The sequence below is a fragment of the Argiope bruennichi genome, chromosome 2 (assembly GCF_947563725.1).
Source record: "Argiope bruennichi chromosome 2, qqArgBrue1.1, whole genome shotgun sequence".
In the NCBI taxonomy this organism is placed as follows: domain Eukaryota; kingdom Metazoa; phylum Arthropoda; class Arachnida; order Araneae; family Araneidae; genus Argiope; species Argiope bruennichi.
Window position 1 is genome coordinate 107343528 of NC_079152.1, and position 22121 is coordinate 107365648.

The window sequence follows — 22121 nt, forward strand, 5'->3', positions numbered from 1 at the left end:
TATGTGAATATTTTTCAATCTTGCCTGCATATAAATTAGTATTTTTTTTTAAATCATGACCGCACTTAGTTTAACATGTTATTCGAAATAATATGTTATATTACAGGGTTTCTGTTATATTTATTTTATAGTATATCTATCATTATTTATATTTGTGAACATACACTCAGTTTTACCATGATGAAATCCGGTCTTAGCACAATGTAACTACTACAAAAATTTACGATATGACGCTATATGATATTGTCAGCATGAGAGGAGATAGAAACATATATTTGCTCGTTTAAAGTTATAAGATTTAATAAGGATTTCAGATTCGAGAAAATAGCAATATTTTATTGAAATATTATAACTCTGGTTGATTAGAGAAAGCATAATTATGTATATCAAGAAGCAAAAATCCATAAAAGCAACATCATTTCAACATCTTTTTTGCGTTTCCATGCTCAAGGTTTTTATTTTGAAAAATCGCATTTTTTATTTCATAGTATTTTGTTCATAATAGCAGTTCATAATATTTTGTTTGTTTGAAACAGTTCATAACTGAGAGAATGACATCTAAAAGAAAGAAAAATATTTGAATAATAAAACGAATTCTTTGTTTTTTAAATGAAAACTCGAATTATATGTAATTTCTATCATTTTACAAGCTCATTAAACAAATCGCATTTAAAAGAATACCTCTAATAAAATATACTCTTCTTTCCTGGACTTTTTCAATTGTTATTGTACATTCGAACAGTAACGTCCAAAGTAAATGGTTTAAAAATTCTTTTTCGTCACTTTTTCAATTTTTATTGTACATTCGAACAGTAACGTCCAAAGTAAATGGTTTAAAAAATCTTTTTCGTCACTTTTAAAATTTTAAACTTCATATTCTTAAGGTAAACGATTTATAAGTTAATGATTATACATTTTACAGATTTACTATCCGCCATTATTGATGAGAATCAACCACCGTACCAGAAGAGTTTTATTTCCATATATAAGATTTTCTCCAGGGAGATTGAAAATTAGAGAAAGATCACGATTTCATTAATTCAGTCGATGTCTTCAATGAAAACTGAAAATTTTTTTGATAAAAAAAATTGCACTTCAAACGCAGTCATCGCGAATATAGACAAATATTTTATTTCTACTTAATTGTTCTGTTCTATCCTTTTTTCGTTATTCAGTTACTTATACTTTTTACTTCTAGTCTGCGTACTTCATGCCTTCATACTCAGATTTTATTCTTATATAATTTAGAATAAAATTAAAGTCGAAAACTCCATAAAAATAAAAATACTATGCTTAGATATATATGTCATGCATCAATATTTATTTTACTACATAAATGATAAAAAAATCATTTATGTAATAAAATATGTATTGGTTGAATTAATTAAAATTGGAAAATAATTAATTTCATCCTTTTAGGCCTTGTAAGTTCAGTAAAAAGAGCCGATTTCATAAGGTTTGGTTGCTGGAGAATTGAACAATCCATAGAAATGATGAAGATGAAAAGTAAAGAGGTAAATAACTAATGGTTAACATAGTAATGGATTCGTTTTTCTTTCTCTTTATTCTTAAAAAAAATATTATGTTTCAAAATCTAAATAAACCTCATCATTTATAATTTTTAAGATAGTACATTTGTAAGTTCACTTTTAATGAAAACAAAATAAAATTTTACTCTTTTGTACAGACTAAGAAATTCTAGATGATTTCATTACTTTTTAAATGCCAAGAATTTTATAATTATTTTCGTAGAACACTTTGCATATACATATTTTTCAACGCCATAGAAAGATTTAATCTATCATCTATATAACTGATAAATGATTGATTTTAATATTAAAAATAATGAAATGAAATTCGATTGCTCTGGTTTATGTTTAATAGTTAATTTAATAATATTAATATTTTTGATAATATATTAATAATAATATATTATGTATAATATTTTTGAAAATATCATTTCAATACTTTGTCATAAAATTAAACCGAATAAATTTATACGTGTTTAAACAATTTAACAATTAGTTTAAATTTCTTTAAAAAATGTTTTTTTTTTAAATTTTTAAATAATGCATGATGAATTTGGCAATAAAAACTAAAATATTGCAATGATTTCTTTATATAATGTAATGCGTAATTAATGCGTAATATTTAAGCATGTTCTTTTAGCTCTCCAAATCTGTCTAATTTTTTATTCTACTTTCTTTAGAAATAAAGTTACGACCGTTTTAAGTTAGTATAGTGTGACGAAAGTCAAACCAGAAATGGCATTTTGAAACCGGAAGTTAATGTAAATATCGTTATTTATAATATTTCGATGCCAAAAATTATTAAAAAGGACTTAAATAATTGATATATAACTTTTATACCTGATAATAAGTATATGTAGGTATTATTTTTAATTTTTTCATCAAAATTGGCAACAAATTTATTGCATTGAAGTTCTGTTTGTTAATTTTCTCCATATTATTGAGGACCTCTCAAGTGAATTATTTACGAGATCTTTTGAACTTCAAAACACGTTTTCTGCTATATTCTAAATCTGTTTCTGGTTTTAGTATGCCAAAAACGAGATCAAAACGTTCTAAGTAACATAGTTTTCATCTGTAGTTTCATGAAGGAGCCTATCGGTGACCCACAAAGTTTACGCCTATTGTAATATAGTGAATATTACGGTGATGGTGATTCCAAAGGTTCAGATTCGGTAAAGGATGTATATAGTGTGAATTCTGTTAAAAGAACGTGAGTGCATTGGTCATGTACAAAAGAGGATTGGTGGGCATCTTCGTAAATTAAAAATGAACACAAAAGGGTTTAGTGGCAAAGGAAAGTTAATCGACAAATTTATTGATAGACTACAAAACTATTATGGAATCGACATTCGCAGTAGTGTGGGAAATCTGGAAAAAAATGCAAAATGCCGTCATTACCTCCTTTTTTTTCTCTGCTGTTCCGGCACCAATAATCCAATGCATCGCCAGTGCCCTGAAGGACCAGACAGTGTGTGAAAGTTTCAGAGAGCCAGATTTTCAGGGATAGAACTTAAGCAAAAGAAATCAGGCCTATTATCAGCCGTTATAAATAAAATAAAAAGAGCATATATGGAACTGTGTGATCAAAAAATATTGCAGAAATACCTTCATGGAAAAACACAGAACTGTAATGAAAGTTTTAACGGTGTATTGTGGAATGCTGTGCCCAAAGAAACATTTGCTGAATTGCAAACTCTTCGTTTAGGGACTTATATGGCTGTTTTAATTTAAAATTCTGGATATACTGATTTATTACCAGTTTTTGAAAAATTGAATGTACCTGTTGAATCGGAAAAAGTGAAAGGTTTCATCAACATTGATGATAACAGAGTAGCCAATTCTGTATAACATTATTCAGCGTCCGTAAAACTGTACAGAAAAAAAAGAAGAGCAGCTAGAAAGAGTAAATATGTAAAGGATGATATAAAGGAAGATAAAGGATGATATAAAGGAAGATCCAACTTATAAATTAGGAGAGTTTTAAACATATTAAAAAATAATAATTTTGCTTTTTTTTCAAAATATAAACTTTAAAAGTATTTTGGGAAGAATCTAATTTCTGCACTTTATCGATTACTATAAACATAATACCTCAAAATGTTCTGAATATATTCTTATGAAATTTTGTAGAATTGTTTTATACATTATTTTTAATGCTCTGAACTAAAAACTAAGATATAAATGCAGTTTTAGACATTTTACAGTTGTTCATAGACAAATTGAGCACATTTTTCTCAAAAAATTCTTGTTTGTTTTAGCTATATATCAGCATACATTCAATATATTCAAAACATTTTAGCTCAAAGCATGCATATTAGTTATTCTAATGTTCTCCAAAAATATTTTTAATATCTGCTTGTAATTTTTTTCTCTCCGACTTCTGGCGTAACAGCTAATTTTTTTTTCTCAACAATTGTCCCTTTTTTTCAAAATGTTATTAAAATATTTTTTTATTTTTGAAATTAAAATATTTTTTATTTCACTTTTAATATGTAGATTAAAATATTTTTGTATATTAAAATATGTATATTATAATATTTTTTATTTCACCTTTAATATGTATGGGTAATAATTATTTTTTCAAACACTTCGCAGACTGGAAAGAATATTTATCAAGTGATTTTCGTAGCCAATTTTGATGGCATGACTTTCGCTCAAGCAACCAGCAAGAAAGGTAAAAGACCTTACCACTATATATGTATATTTTTTTTCAACTAATTCGTATTTGATAAATTTGCACTATTTGTGATAGTGGCAGTTTAACAGAAATAAGTATCAGCGATAGTTACAATAGGATTGAGATAAAATGTATAAGATATATGTGTTTATATATACTTATCTATAATTTATGCGTTATTTGAATATATATATATATATATATATATATATATATATATATATATATATATATATATATATATATATATATATACATATATATATATATATATATATATATATATATATATATATATATATATGTATATATATATATATATATATATATATATATATATATATATATATATATATATATATATATATATATATATATATATATGTCTCTCTCTCTCTCTCTCTCTGTGTGTGTGTGTTAAAACACTATCTCTAATTAAACTTAATTATTTTTTGGCCGCATCTTACACATCCTTGAAATAATCCATGTAATTATTAAAATGAAAAAAACTTGCAACATAAATATAAACCCTTTTGAACTTCTAGTAAAGATACTATCCACTAACCCCGCATAAAATTGTGGACCTATAGCTATGAAAATCATGGGTTCTCTAATTTATTATTTCCATATATATTATTTTCAACATAAATTTTTCAACTGCATGTGATTGGCTAAATATATTTATAAAAATGTGGATCTTGAGCTATGAAAATCATGGGTGCTCTAATTTATTATTTCCATATATATTCTTTGCAAAATAAATTTTTCAACTGCATGTCATTGGCCAAATATATTTATAAATCATTGCCCTGAGACTAATGTTTTTATTCGATCTAACATGCTCTCTTTCATGGTTAATCGCTGACGTAACATTAATATGCAAGTAAAGGAAAATTGAACTGTATATATTTAGGTACGCTTTTTTGTCAATCGATTGCAACCAAGTTGTGCTATAAAATTGCAATTGTAGCTACAGGAATACTGCCAAATTTCATTCCATTCAGTATTTACGTTATCAACTTTATATGCATGAGATAGTAAATATTCGTGAATATTTGATAGATTTGGCACAAAATTTGATAAATATCCACACTTTAGCTGCTAAAACTATAAACCAAATTTCATTTTCCAAAATTTTACGAATTTAATTATCGCGTTTATATATGCACAACATTACCTATAGACAGTCAACTTCTTAACGGATTTGATATGGATCTACATTATAAATGCTGATCTTGCGTACGGAAATTTAATTATGTAGCCTATTGCGTTTTGTAATTATTGTACTCAGAAAGCCGGTCAAACAACTTCCACTGAATGGATTTCGTTCAAAATTTGATAGAATTCTATCAATTTAGAACCGATCAAACAGAGTTCTTCTGAATAGATTTTTTAAAATTTGATATAAATCTGTAAATTGATTCACTTTTAAATCATTGTGTTCATCCATAGACAAAGCGACATACATATTTCTCAAAATGCGTTTATCGGTTTCAGAAAGATCTTAAATGCAAAATTGGGTTAACATCTCAAGTTTGATTTTTTTTTTTATGATTACAATTATTTCCCCATCAATTCAAGAAGTTAGAAAAAGTGAGAAAGGAAAACTCATTGTTCGATTGATAATACGAAAAGTGTGTTTTTATTGTGATAAACAAATACAAGAAATGAACCATGACCGTATTTGTTAACGATGAATTTTAGGCAGTATTTTGATTACAAGAAGAAATTATGCCTTTTTTTTTGCCATTGTGAAGAATTTGCCATAAGACGAATTGTGCCATTTATTTCTTCTTGTAATTTTTTGATTACAAGAGGAAATAAATGTCGATCTCATGTTTTATAAATGAAAGTTTCTTTTATGCTCAATACGAAAGAGCAAAACCATATCACCTGGTCCAAATTTTGTGCGAGAGAGCTTCTTTTATTCTTGAACAAAACTGAAATTATCTCTGCACAAGAAGAGGATCTTCACTTGAAGCAAAACATCTGGTTTTGAGGTAAATTTTCACTTACCTTTCGTTGAGTAAAGTTCATTTTGTTACGGATTAATAGCATTACTTACAACTGTTTTTAGATTATATTTGTTTTGATCCCTGGTAAAATCGAGGATAAGTTATTTGACGCAAATGAGTTCAAAAACTGGCAATCAACGTGACTTTAATATTTTTTTTTGTCTTAAACCTCTATGAATTTTTCTCTAATTTGGTAAACCTATTTTCACGAAAATCATCTTTTATAAATTTCTAATGAAAGTATTTTAACTTTGTTATTACTGAACTAATTTCTTTTCGCTTTCATATCGATTAGTTAATTATTCAGTTAGATATCACATATCTTAATTTCTCTGCAATTAGAATTGTAATATGCATGATTTGATTATTTTTGAATTTTAGCTCTTGAGTTGTTTCTGCTAGCTGTGACTGTATTCCAAGATAATTTTCCTGAAAGAATAAAATCTGTGTACGTAATTAATGGTGAGTTTCTACGTTATTACAGAATTATTTTGTTTTCCTTTAAGCATATAAGTTAAATTCTGCTAACATTTTTCTAAATGGTAATGTTGGTAAAATACGTTCTTCACTGAATCTTTTCAACATAAATATTGATCATAAATCTATAGAGTTACAGAAATTCTACTTTGATTTTAAAATTGTAATAAATCCTTAATTTAAATAATTGATTAATGCTATTCTTAATAAGAATATATAAACAGAATTAAAATTTATATAAGCATGCGAAATTATTGATGAAATAAGTAATAATACAAAATATTATAAGTGTAAATAAGAAATACAAGAAATCATAAATTCAAAAATATTATGAATATAAGAATTACAATAATAATTGTATATTTTGTACATTTAAATATTTGCTCACAACAAAGCCTATCCATAGGGGAATTGGAGGATTGAAGAAGATTCCCATTGGAGAATTTGAAGGAATAAAAAATTGCAAAAAAAAATTACATTAGTACCTACTGCATTTCGGAAATTCTACAAAAGAAAAAAAAACACTTGAATATTCTAAAAGATAGAGCTTAGATCAAAATACTAATTTTCTGTTCTTGCAACAACATCAGATTTAAATGCAGACATAATAAATGGTAATGAGTAAATTAGACGCCCTTTAGAATGGGTGACTATACAAGATATAATTAAATAAAGAATGAAAATACTCAAGAACGTTAAGTGAATCAAAGCTACATTTTTTTAGCAAACCTTATTTACTCGAAGATTTCCTTGCAGATGCAGCTGGGATATAAAAAATGTCTTTCAGCTGCAAGATATAACTCTCATCATTAAGGGAAAATTTAAACTATGTAATTATAATTGCTTTTGTAGGTTTGTTTAAGGTGACTGCCTACGTTCGAGACAATTTTTTTTTTAAAAAAGGCTATTTTTTAAGCTTTAATTGGTGTTTTCTAGTTAAGTGGGATATTATAAGAATAAAAATCTATTTAAAAAAATTCTGTGACTGTCCCATTTTTTTGAATTGTCAAATTTGATGTAAATTTTAGCAAAAATCAACCAAAACGGTTAACACTCTACACAAAATTCTAATTAAGCAATTAAAATTTTCTTTACACATATCATACATAACATAGTTATCTTCAAAATGAACTAAAATCTAAGAGATTTATTAAAGTGCAAAAATATTATGAATTTTTTTATGTTGCAATGTACACATTATTCATAATTTTTCAGATATTTTCTAACAAAAAAGGCTATAAGTAAAAAGGTATTAGATGTATAACAAAACTTTTAGTTCATTTCATAGACAATGATATAAAGATCATTTTCTGAAAATTTCATTAAAAAATATTAATTAATGCTGGAGACATCATGTTAATGGTTTACAACTTCTATCGAAAAAATTATTTTGAGAAAAATGAGTTTAAATGAAACTCTTTAACATAATTGCAATCAAAAACGTTGTGGTCTACTTCACCCTGTGAATCGCATATACAATATGGTATGCTAGTTAATTTGAAACAAAACAAATACAAAGGAAATGGTCCATGTCATGTTAAGAAACACATAACATATTTGCTAGTAATAATTAAATCAACAGACCTAAAATAACAAAATAACTTGCATCCTTATTTAAGAATATATACGGTAATTTCGTCAACTAGTTAGTATAGTTTGAAACTGTATTTTTTAAAGAAAGTACTGTAATTTTATTTTTTTAGAAAGAATACCCAGGACTTTACAGGAACTTTTCGCTTAGCCTCACAACAGGCAGCAATTTTTGCAGAAAGATAGTTCAGTTCATTGTGATGAATTTTAGCATGGGTTTTGAATTAAAATAAAAGGATTATCTACCTCGTATTACTAACACTTTTTTTAATATTTAATGTGAAATAGGAATTTTTTAAATAATTACTGACAAGACACTACAGCCAAAGAGATATGCCAAATATTATAAACGCAAGATCGTCTCCAAAATATTGAATGAGGTGTTTGTTATCATTTAAGCATAGTACAAAGTTCATATGGAAATCCCAAATATATATATATATATATATATATAAACTGTGATAATCCATAAGGCAACAAAATTTAATTTCTGTGTTATTTTCAGAACAAATGGCTGCAAATAGAAGTAATATAATTTTTGAATATAATAAATGCCGAAAAAAATTGAAGAGAATCCATCAGCCCGTATTGCCCAAAGGCAATATTTTGTGATTTGAAATGCGGGCTCCGTGAATCTGTTTTCACAATAAGTCCTAGCCCTTAACGTAGATTTTACGTGGTTAATTAAATGGATTTTCGTTTCTAGAATCATATTAATTTTTATGTAATGTCTATTTTGTGAAGAGTATATTAAATTTTATTACAAAGAATTCATTTGGAATTTTTCGAAGGTATGTAAAGTACACAGTATGTATCGCAAAGCCCAGGATCTTTCCTTAGTTTATCTAAAATGATGACTTTTGTGGTAAATGATGACTTTGGTATTGATATAGCTAGGTAATTGTATTTAAAATATACATTTTAAAATACAATTTTTATACATTATTCAATATAAATTCAGAGTTAAGCTCAAAAATCAAGCATCACATTTTATCTTCATTTTAATCACAGCTCAGCCAATTCCCCTAAAAATAACGTTTTCCAAATTTACCAGTTCTCTGAAATTAATATTATATAAAAATTTTAAACATTGCTTTCATTTAGGTTATATTAAGTCATTAAATATTTAAGTCTGTCATTCATAATGACATTTAAGCTGTCCTATATTTTAAGAGCAATGAAACTGCTGCTTGTATGTTTATTACTTGTCTATTTAAATATCTGTTCATATTTTTGAGAGCAATTCTTACAGTAATTTTCCCAGTATTTTGTTTTGTTTCAATTAATAATTAACATCGTATTTTTTAAATACCAGATTCTCTGAGGGCATTGCTTTTTTTTAATTTTATTTATTTATTGTACAAAACATCAAATTTGCTACTTTCATTTTTTAAATTATTGTTCCAAAAACAGAATTGTATAATACTGGATTAAAGCGTTTTCAGAAACTTTTAAAAGTAGATTTTAGAATTTTTTCAATAATATTATTAAACGCTTTGTGTCATTAACTGTGTCATTAATCTCGTTTTTGAAATAAAAAAAAATAAGAAGAAGATGATTTTTGAAATCAAAAAATTATTCTTGATTATTGTGCTTTGTCTTAATATTAAAATCTATAATTTTCTGATTTATTGTTTGATTCCGATTTATTTTCTAGTTTCTTTGGGCAAATACTTTTATGATCACTGATGGCCTCAATATCAGAAATGAATTAAAGGCCAAGTAAATTAAAAAAAGAGTATTGATAAAAGTAAAATCTTATTTATGAATCATTTGAATGAAGCAGATTCTCCAAACTTTTCCTTATACCAAATGTATCCAGATTCTCTTAAATGAAATACAAAATACACAAATCGTAGTAATTCTTTGAAAAACGTTCATTTCCGATACATAAGAAATTTCAGCAAGTAAAAGTAAAATGTTCTACTTAACAAGGCACCTTCTTTAAAACATTTTGCAGCTTTATTCTCTTTTAGCATCTCATGGACAGCTGAAAATCGGACATTTTAACAATTTAAATGAAAGATGAACCGTTTCTCCCATTTTATCAGTAATCTGGTAGATAAACCTCTAAAATTGTCAACCTGATACGATTTCTGGGAAAGATTTATTTCTGAAGGTAAAGGATAGGTATAAAGACAGAGAGAGAGAGAGAGAAAAAAAAATAATAATTTAAATAAGAGAACAAAAGCCAAAAATAAAAGTAAAATTAAGTTCCGTTTTCAAGAAACAAGGCTTTAAGCTGAGTTTCTAATAGAGTTACATATTTCCGAGCCTTCGTCACATATTTGAAATGAAATCCTCTTATTTTTTTAAAGGAATAAATTTAAGTCTGTGATCCAATTTATAGTTGTTGTTTGTCATAATCGTGTCTAAATATAACGAAATATAGGTTAAGTGAACTAATATGGTGTTTATTTTATATCTAAATATCATTGAATATTCTATCCAGCACCAAAATAATTGAATCATTAATTAAGTCATCAAAGATATGCGACTTTATTCACTTTTTTTTTGTTTTGTTTTAGGTTCAATATATTTTTCTATGGTATGGTCCGTAGTGAAGCAATTTCTTGCTCCTGCAATTATAAACAAATTTATAATTTTCGGCACAGGTAAGTTTTTTCTTATTAATAATTTTAAGAGAATATTTATTATTTTTGATGCAACCCTGATGTGATTATATATTTGTATACTTCACATAGAACATTAATAGAAAGTGAGTAGTGTAGCACCACTTTTCCCCCTTGAGCAGAGAGCGCCCCCTCGAGCGCCCTAGATATATATTAATTATTATGTTTAACACACATGCACACATTAGTTAAATGCATCAATATAGAAAATACAAAGATTTTATGCTTTAAAAAATTACTACAGCTTTTATTTGTTTTATTTTAAATTAATTTATTCTGAAAAAAATTTTCAAATCTTTATTATGTAAACTTAAATAGACATAGCTCACAAAGCTTTCTTACTATTTTTCTTCATTTTGGAATAAGTCGAATTTTAAAGACTCGAAGGCAACGTCCATAAATAATATATGAAATAATTTTTAAATTCTAATTTCCTAACAATCTAAGTTATATTAAACATATTAGATATCAATGCCATTTTTTCCTTACAAAATAATGCAGGTTATTTTCACTTATTTTCTTTTAAATTAGAAGGCACGGTATGATTAAAAGTGTTTTTACCCACAAACTAAGTTTGTTTTTTTATTAGTATGTAAGGTATTTGCAGTTGGATATCCAATTTTGCATTTCCTTCTTCTTAAACGAAAAGAGTTATTAAATATTTGCAATATAACAAATTGACTTCACATGAAGAACGAAATATTAGATTGACATTTCGGGAGTTTCTAATCATTCAGGATGAGAAATCTATGTTTGATTTATGATTCAGGATGATATATCTATGTTTGATTTATGATGGAGGATAATAAATCTATGTTTGATTTATTTTTCGGGATGATAAATCTATGTTTGATTTATTATCATTTTCTAAATTCTGAATAGTAATTAAAAGTTTGTTTTAAAAATAATTACTAGATTGATACAAGTTTTATAATTTATAAAAATATTAGACCGATCCATTTATATTGTTCCCATTTATTTCTTTTGAAAATCTGTCCGTAACACTTGGCGGAATTAAAAATACCCCACTCTTTTGGTCTAGGTCATTACAGGATGCGAAATTCCAGTTTTTGCTTCGGTCTAACAAATGAGACAGTTTTTTAGGAATTTAAATTGACTTATTTATTGACATGTAAAGCATTTATAATCAGCAAAAATCAATGAGTTGAAGATTGTTATTTTTCATATTTATCATGATTAGTTCCCCTTCCTATCCCCAGATGGCAGCGCATTCTCGTTGTCTTGAAAGTTATGTAGAGAAGATTTCTTGTTTGCTTGACAGTCAAGAAAAGGAAACTTTAACATGAGTGGGAGCGATGAGTAGCTCACAAGGGAAAATAGAGTAAATTTATTTTAGCGATCAAGCGGAAACCTAACGAGTTTCTTGTGAAATTAGTAGTTTATTAAGAAAATAATTTTATTGTCTTCGCAACCTTTATATGGAAATGCTTATCGGAAATTGTGTAAAAATAAGGAGTGGATCGATGTGAATAAATGGATGACTGGTCAAGAAAACTATTTCCTAACTTTTCTTGCTTAGAATCTTCAATTTTTTGCAAACCGGAGCACAGAGTATGTGCTCACGAACAGTGTAGAAATACTTCGTTATGGAAATGTCCTCTATATTCGACAATTTTCTATGCTCCTTCAATTTATTTTCCTTTCACAAACCTGACTATAGGTTATTGCTGATTTTTCTTCGAACTTATCTTTTAGACTTTGTAACAGGCATTGCAAATTTTGGTGTTAGTGAATCCTTATTTGTTTCAATCCAATTTTAGTGGTTAGTTATGATTTGAATATTCATGAACAGAAGATTCTCCTTCAAAACAGCGAAATCATATATATATATATAAGTAACCAATCTAAAGTAAGAAATATTTTGAAAACGAAACAAAATAGTTTCGGAATCGCAACTAAAAATTATTCCTTATTCAAACAAAAACCAAAAAAGGAACAGGAAAAACTTATTTATTAGTATTTAGAGAACGAAAATGCAGCTACTTCTAAAACACAGATAAATTGAGACAAAAGTATTAAAATCAAGATAATAGGAAAAATCAAATTAAACCAAAAAAATTAAATCTAATAAAAAAAGAATCCGATCTGAAGACTTAAAAAAATTAAACCAAATAAAATTAAACCAAAAAAATTAAACCAAATTAAAAAAAAAAAAGAATCCGGCCTGAAGACATTTTCAAGGGTCACCCTCAGGCAAAGATTCAAAAAAGGAAAGTTTATGTGAAGGAATACAGACAAGATAGTCTAATAATGATTCCTCGTGACCCGAAAATCCCCTGAAATCAGGCCCAAGAGATATAAATAAAGCGGGAATCACAACTGATAGCTTAAAGATTCTTTGCCTGTTGCTGGTATGTGCTTTCTTTTTTGTTTTTATTACTGGTTTCAGTGTTATTATATGGTATTTTTGTTATTATTGTTTTTGTTTTTACTTATTAGGGGATATTTTCTCCTAATTTGTTGTTTTGCATTCTCCTTTCTGTTAAAATGGTATTTCTCTTGGGCCTAATTTCAGGGGATTTTCGGGTCACTAGAAATCATTATTAAACTATCTTGTCTGTAATAAAAAAAATCCCTTTTTTGAATCCCTGCCTGAGGGTGACAGTTGAAAAAGTCTTCAGGCCGGATTCTTTTTTTTATTTGGTTTAATTTTTTTGGTTTAATTTGATTTTTCCTATTAACTTGATTTTATTACTTTTGTTTATATATATATATATATATATATATATATATGTGTGTGTGTGTGTGTGTGTGTGTGTGTGTGTGTGTGTGTGTGTGTGTGTGTGTGTGTGTGCGTTTTAGTTCTTAAGTATTCTGTAACTATGCATTAGATTTCCTATTACTACTTTACGTATTGCTATATGACAATCAAAATCTAGATATTGTTAACGGGGAAACTGAGGGCAATCTAGACACAGTCTATACGGGCATATTTTCTAAAAATTTAATAATACGCATTATATTTAATAATGTACTAAAGCAAATATTTTTCTAATTTAAGATTTCGATTCTAAAAAGAATTACTTTTACTGCAACTTTATATTTTTCCCTAATAATTATATTATTTTTGATTCTTTTGTCTAAAGAATGAATGTTGAATTCCTTGTATTTCATTTGTTTTAGTCATAATAATGGTCATTTGTCTCTATCACACTAAATGCTTTGCGAAAATTTTTAATTCATAAAATTATTTCTTTATTTTTCATTTAAATATAATTAAATACAATTATGTTTTCAGCTATAGTATTTCTTTCAATGCAATTATTTATATCACAGAACTTTTAGATATTTTGTATTTGATATACTTAATTTTGTAACATAAAATTATGCATTCCGTTAATTTCAAATCTATATTCAGATAAATGGAAAGATGCCCTTCTAAATGTCATCGATCCTGAAGAATTGCCAGCTTTCATTGGTGGAAAGAAGACAGATCCGGACGGAAATCCTCGCTGCAATACTATAGTAAGTTTAATGGGAAATATATTTTATAAATTGAAAGAAAGAATAATATTTCGTACCACGTAGAAATCTAAAGTATTGAGTACATTTACATCGAATTAAATATAAGATATTTAAAAGAAATGTTTATGGCACTTAATTAAATAGTTAATTTAATTTATTATAATATCAAAGTAAAATTAAATCAAACAATTTAATCTATAATATGTTTTACTGTGCATTTCTTATTATTACATGGAAAAACTTAGTTTCTTTGCTGCTTTTAATAAAATTGTTTAGTAATTGATGGGCGAACAACTACAAAAATTGCTTATGACAGTTAATTAATTAATTAATTTAATTTATTATATTGATTAAAATATTTTCATTATGCATATATAATACTATAATACTGTGCATATAAATAGCACGACAAAGTCTAAGTTATGTTTAATGAATTGAATTTAAAATAGTCAAAACATAGGGAAGCAAGATATCTAAATTAAATTTATTTTACATTATTGATAGTGAAAATTACTTTTAAATTTAAAAATAATTTTGAAATCTTCGTTTATTTAAAATTGGTTCAAAACTTTTTTTTTTTTGCTTCAAACACTCAATAGAGATTAAAATTTCTAGCTGAAAAGTACTGACATCAAATTCCACACTTTAAATATATAAATTAATTTTCACAATGCGAATTTAAAACTGTTAATTATTCCATTAAGTTTCGAATTATTACTTAAAAATTTTAATTTATGAAAAAAGTTTTCTTTCTTCTATTAAAAATTTTGTTTTGCAATAGCAATTTTATTTATCAAAAAATCTAAATTCTTTGATGCAGCAAATTTTCTTTATTTAATAAAAATAAAATTATAAACAATAAAAATACTTTCTATATTTAATATATTCTAAAAAGAAATGTTCTATATCAATGTCATATAGCAATGAACAATTTTCTCGATGTCTAATGTTCTATTATCTTTTTGTAATAAAATTACAATGTATATTTAAAAAGCTTTCTTATGGCAATGTTTGGATTGTGGTGAGCGTTAATACAAGATAATCCCGTATATGATTTTTACATTATGTAATTTCTAACAGCTGATTTGATATTTTATATATTTAAATTTTATTATATTTATATAGCGAGTGCTTCAGGTTTAACTTGCAAATAATGAAGTATAAACTAGCTTCTATCGTTATTCTATGTCAATGATTGATACATTTTTCTTCAAAAAATCATGCAACATTTTATTTGTAGCAAGGCTAGAAATATAGTCTAGTAACGTTTAAAAAAGAAATTAATGGAAATAAAGGGAAGAAGTTAATGGTGTTCAAAGAAATTAATAGATAGTACTTTTAACTCTTTCGAACATGATGAGCATTTCTTTAACCTCATGTGTCAAAATATTTAATGATGTATGAAATTTTAAACAACTTAATAATTAAGATATATTTGAAAATATATTTTTAAACTTTAAAAATATTAATTGATTTAAAAACTGAAAGGCCGGTGAAGTCGATGAAAGTATTTTATTAAATAATCTATCATAATTCAAAGAGTTAATAAATATCAAAATAAAATTCAGTTGAACGTACTTATTAATAATAAACAACACGAAACTGAAAACTTAATCTATTGAAAAATAATGTTTTCAAATTTATATTCATTTTCAAGAGGTTCAAACTGAAAAATGACTTTATTGCCTTGCAAACGTATATCGAGGAATAACATGAGAACTTATTAATTTTATCTAAGTGATTGCCTAAATTTAACTAATGAATTTAAGTGTTTAATAAAACACAGTTAATTAAGAATGAATATAATGCTTACAGTTATCATATGTTTAAATAGCCTAATGGTTATTTTTTTGTAATTTTGAACTAGTTTTATATCATAATGTTAAAGAAAAATGCATTAAGTTCAGATTGAAATGATATATTTCACTTCATCATCTATTTCATATATTGAAATATCATAAATTTCATACATTTTCTTCTTATTTTTTTCACTTCAAGAGTTCATAAAATAAATTATAAACTAATCAAAATTTTCTATTATAACTAAGTAATTTATTTAAAAGCTGCATGTTGATAGTTTTAACACCTTACATTTTCCAAAAATGTATTTTTTTCCTTTTTTAGGTAATTCATGCAGGAACTGTACCCGAAAAGTTTTATATGAAAAAATCTGACAGGAAGTTATATCTTTCCCCTGGAGTAAAAAGACTGACTGTAACACGTTTTGCTAAAGCAGAGCTTACCTTTGACGTAACAATACCAAATTCCTATTTAGAATGGGAATTCGAAACTAAGAACAAAGACATTGGTTTTGGTGTATTTTTCAGACCGTCTTCTGTAAATAAATCTAAAGCACAAGAGATAGTCCCAAAGCAAAGAATAGACACCTGTTTTGGACCAGAAACTGGAGTCTATAGATGTGAAAAACCAGGAACATGTAAGTTTTTAATACATAAACAATCAAGTCTAAAGATTATAATTTTTTAGAATTAAATAAAAACCTCCACTTTTTAATAAATAATAGCATCTAGTTAATAGTTATTTTCTATATTGAAATAGGAATGCTTTAAACAGAATATGTTATTCGCATTTATAAATAATCTTAAAATCCATAATGTATTTCCAGTCTAAGAGGATGCAAATTGCTGTTTCAAGCAGATTAAGATTTTTCTTTTAGCTTATAGATATTATATTAGACATTATTCACTGGAAATGTTTTTCGAAAATTTTTAGAATTACTTGTGAATATGCAAAACGGTTCAAAACTTTAGGCAGTTCAAGTATCGTAGAAAGACTAATTAATGTGAAAATGCACATCACTGAAAATAAAATTTGTAAAAATAACGAGAAATTGAGCTCATTGTTCTAATATATTTTTAAATGGCTTTTTCATTTGTCTCTAAATTTTCACTATGAAACGGATTGTGAATAATAATTTGCAATGCGCACCCTTAGAGTGTACAGCGTGTTATAAACCAAATGAAAACTGTTTAAGAGAAGAAAATGACATTATTTGAATTAAAAATTTCTTATAAAGGTTTTTAACAGCATAAACTGTTTCCATATTTAAACTGCTGAACCATTCCCTTTGGTAAGTGGCATTATCATTTCTTCTAAATTTTGTATTAATTCATCTAGAGTAAAAAAGGTAAATGTTTTTTAGCATAACTTATATAGCAATAAACGAAAATCAAGCAAATTATTTCATTTAATTTGCTTTAAAATGCGAATTAAATTGTTTTTATTCAATGGATCACTAATCATTTTATATCAGATCATTTGAAGTGATTTGATATTTCAAGATTTTTAACTATTACTTTTTTTTAACTTCTTAACTTTTAACTTAACTTTTCTTCTCACCTTTTATGCTGCCTTAAAAGTCAAAACTAAATGATAATTCTTATAACATATTAAGCCTCTTAGTAAAATTATGTTCCCTATTTTGGTGATTTATAATTATCTCAATTTCAATTTTCTATGATGTATAATCGTTCAGTATGTTATTAATTTGAAGCAGTTTAGCATCCTCTTAGTCTAATATAATCTTAAAGTTTTCAGTCAGGGTGACTTATATTTATTTCATTTTATGTGAGTGTGTAAAAAATATGTGAACGTGTGATTAATTTTTTTTTATTTTTAATAACTAGGGGGTCCACTCCCCCACCCCCGGTTCTTTTCTTTTCACCAATCCCGATGTTTTCCGATACTGTACGGGGTGGGGTGTTCATCAGTACTAGTTAACAAATTTTTAAACTCCGCTGGCTCTTCGCTCAATGTTGGAAGCTGATCTTTCCTTGATGAGAACATATACTTTCCCGTTTGCCTACTTCATATTCAAAACTCAAAACCCAACAATGTTTATGTCATCAATAATTAAATATATAGATAAATTTTTTACGTTTTGCCGCCACCTTAGTAGCTTTACGATTAGGTTTCTTTCAATTTTTTTTTTTTTCTTTTCAAATTGCCAGATTCTGTTTCGGTCTTTCATCGCATGTTTTCTTCATCTGATATCGCTGGACGCTGGATAATTTTACTTAAACATTTCAAACACTGGCAAAACAAACCTCAAATGTCATGAGTCAGGAGACTGGCTATCTACCAATTACAAAATGAATAAAACGCGATTTTTACATAATTTTTGTATATTAGGTATATTTAATGTAACTTTAACTTAATTATGGATTTAAATATCAGAAATTTGCAATTTGATATCTAGAGCAGCGTTCACAGGAGGTCAACTATTGCGCGCTATATAAAGTCACTCCTACTTCAGGAAAATCACGTGACTGCAAGAAGATGTCTCGGCGGCGGATCTATTGTGCAGAATAGTTGACATCGTATTAATGCGGCTTTACACAGAATAGCCATTGACGGAAGGAGTCATATTTCTTCATTCATAAATCAGAGTTTCCCTGCGTAACATGGTATTTTTGTATATGTGAGATCTTATTGGCCTGAATCAAGAGTCTTTAGTGTGCCCTCAAAACTTATTAAAAATTTAGGTATAAGATTTAATCATTTGTATCATTACTGATATAGTATTTATTGTTATTTAAGACTTTTCATTACATTTTATTTTTTAAATAAAATATTAAAATCGATTTACCGTCACATTTAGTACAATGAAATGAAATTATATAATATAGATTTTGCTTTTTATCTATAAGAGTAAAAGTGTTAAGAATTTAAATGCAATTTTAATTTACTTGTGACTTTTATTCGATATGAAATAACTTTATTTATCGTTCCAGATATTCTGTTGTTCGATAATTCGTACAGTTGGTTCTATCCCAAAGAAATATTTTATAAAACGAAGATAGTTCTTCCAAAAGATGATGGATCAGAAGCCCTTGAACCGATGGCTACAGAAAATTAGCCCTATACCCTATTTCAATGTAAATCTCTGTGAAATCTCCAACTGTATATATTTCATTTCATTGAAATGACAATCGTTATTTAACTATAAAAATCGTTTTTTAATAACTTTCAATAAAATCTTTAATTGCGAAACTCGATGTTTATATTGTGAATAACTTTCAAGTGATGTAAAAATCATATTACTTCATTATTGTTTTTGTTTATTTTTCAATATTCCTACTTTTGTTTATTTTGTAATAAATGTATAAAAGTAATTGTATGGGAAAATTATTGGCATTGTTTTCATTAACACTAATTTAGTATTTAAGGAACAAGAATCTGTAATAATTTTACCTTTACTTTTCTAGTTATTAATTCAAAATTTATGAATTTCAGCAGATAATTGAAAATGTAATATTTTTATTTGTATTTAGGAGCTTACATTTGGAATTTTGTAATGTGCATTGCATTTAAATAAAATATTTAAATGAGATCATAATTCTATGTAGTCCAGATATATTATAAAATACTTTATTTTATTTTTCAATTCAAACTATTTTACAAATAGCTATGGTGTAAATGTGACATCTTTAGAATACATTTTGATGCTCACGAAATAATCCTACATGAAGGTAATCGAAATTCTTTGAAGTTTAATTTTGCTATTCAAATAAGAGCCCCCCAAAAAACAAATTAGTTTGATTAGTTTTTTTTAACACTTTTATCAGTTTTCGTGTAATATTTCAGAGAAAATATATATTATTTTCGTTCATTAGGTTTTATTTTAAGTAACTATCTCTGATATTATAAGAAACATTTTCATGACGAATTAACAAATGACTATTAACAAAGAGAAAGAATCCACTCTTCATATAATACAACATAAATAATGAGCAATAAAGCTTTGTTATACATATATTCCTGTCCTCCCGCATTTTTTAAAAATTAAAATACTGAAGGAGGAAATTAAAGATATTTTGTTATATTAATGCTTATTTTTTTAATTCTGTTTATGCAAGAGCATAATTATTATGTCCGGTAAAAAAAGTTAAGATTTTCAGTTACGAAAAAAAAAATGAAATCAAATCAAATTAAATGGTGACAAAATTAATTGCATGACATCTGGATATATATTGAATGCTTAAGAGTAAATGTAACCGATATGGATATTCCTATCATTACGAGATTTATAAAATGTTCGTACTATGTCCAGAGATGTTTCAGTGCTGAATATGTTTCTATTTAATACGATAATAATAACGCGATTTTCTGTAAAAACAGGTTATAATTACAATTTTATTGACCTGAGCAATTTAAGCTGTCTTTTGGAAACATTTATTTTATTAAAAAATAATATTTTAAACATCAGGGGATCATTATTTTTTTTTCAGAAATTTTTATGTTATTTTTCAATATTATGGTGTTTTGACTTTTTTTCCATTCACAGATGTTTTCCTTAATATTAGATATTTTCCATCAACTATAATTGGAACCGAATTTTGATTGTATGCTACATGGAACATTTAATAATATTTCTTTGTAATTTTGATCTCCTTATGTGTGGTTGTATGTGCATTTCATATATGTATTCTTGAAAGGAAAGCACTTGATCATATCAGAATAGTCATCAGAACGCCATATTTATTAATTATATAATATGCCATATTTATTAATAGCAGTTACCTGACCACATCATTTTTAACACCTATTTTTCCTTTGAATGCAGCATATTTTCTAGTAAACACATTTTTCTATTTCCATTGAAAAATGTACCGCTAATTTTAAATTATAGAAAACTTTCAGGAATTCTAAATTTTTAATAAATGTAATGTATTTTGTTCCAAGATAAAATTTAAAATTTATAACTTGGCGGACTTTTCATGGTTGTTTTATTTTAATGCTAGTAAATGTCATCGATTCACCAATGAAAGGTTTTTTTTTTATTTTTCTGAATTGTTTTTATCTTTCGTTTGGTTTTTAGAATGATTTAAATGTCATTAAAATGATAGAATTTATTCACTCAAGGACTACGCTAATATAGCAAAGAAAAATAATTAATTTTATGACTTTATATACACAACTTTACAACTTATGGAGTTATGTGAATTATTGAAAATTAGCACAAAAACTATAAAAATACCTCTAAAATTGCATTCAATGAGGTCATACGTATTTTTACGCACCAGTTATCATTGCACATATGACGAAGATAACTAAATTCATTTTTGAATATAGAATAGAAATAAATTTTAAGAATTTCTTCAATCTCTTTGACCCTAGTGTGAAATTTATAGTCATTACAATTTCTTTGTATTGAACTAAGTTTGCCTTTATTTAAACAGAAATAAATATAAAGCATTCAGGTCACGAATTCTTATTAGAAGTTTCCACATGGAGGATATCTTACATAACTAACGTAAAAGAAATCAATGCACTTTTGTATATTTGTATCTAATGTAAGAAAAGTAAACAAATGCAACAACATCACTAAACAATTGCAAAGAGCATATATTTTCAAATAGATGACTATATGAATTAGTGCTTTTTCATGACTTAAAACTCTTGCCCTATTGTTCGTTTCAGTATTCCGAGGCTACCCCTTTTCGATGATTCTATTTCGCTAATGGGTGAGGTGATGAATGAACACATTACCGGAATTCTTCATTCTTCTTTGACTTCAATTTCCGTCTCATTAGATATTTTTTCGTTCATTTTTTCCCTGATGTAAGTGAGCGTCGCGTCGTTTCTGATCGTATTATTTTTATTTTAATTAAAATAGTATATTGATTGTTTATATGACTAGTTCAAGTGGGAAAAAGGTTTTCAGGAGTGGCACTAAGAATATCTTATA

At 26.4% G+C, this 22121-nt stretch overlaps 1 protein-coding gene across 3 annotated transcripts in view; it reads left to right on the top strand.

Annotated features, from left to right (window-relative positions):
• The window catches only part of LOC129959417 (SEC14-like protein 3), an 80799-nt gene extending 61083 nt beyond the window's left edge, over positions 1-19716 (top strand). For all 3 annotated transcript variants that reach the window (XM_056072251.1, XM_056072248.1, XM_056072242.1), the window contains exons 7-13: positions 1420-1514; positions 4128-4206; positions 6606-6686; positions 10820-10906; positions 14304-14410; positions 16535-16847; positions 19165-19716. In XM_056072251.1, coding sequence (XP_055928226.1) covers positions 1420-1514; positions 4128-4206; positions 6606-6686; positions 10820-10906; positions 14304-14410; positions 16535-16847; positions 19165-19289 — 887 coding nt within the window. In that variant the 3' untranslated portion in view covers positions 19290-19716. The remainder of the gene's footprint in view (positions 1-1419; positions 1515-4127; positions 4207-6605; positions 6687-10819; positions 10907-14303; positions 14411-16534; positions 16848-19164) is intronic.
• Positions 19717-22121: the final 2405 nt, after the last annotated feature.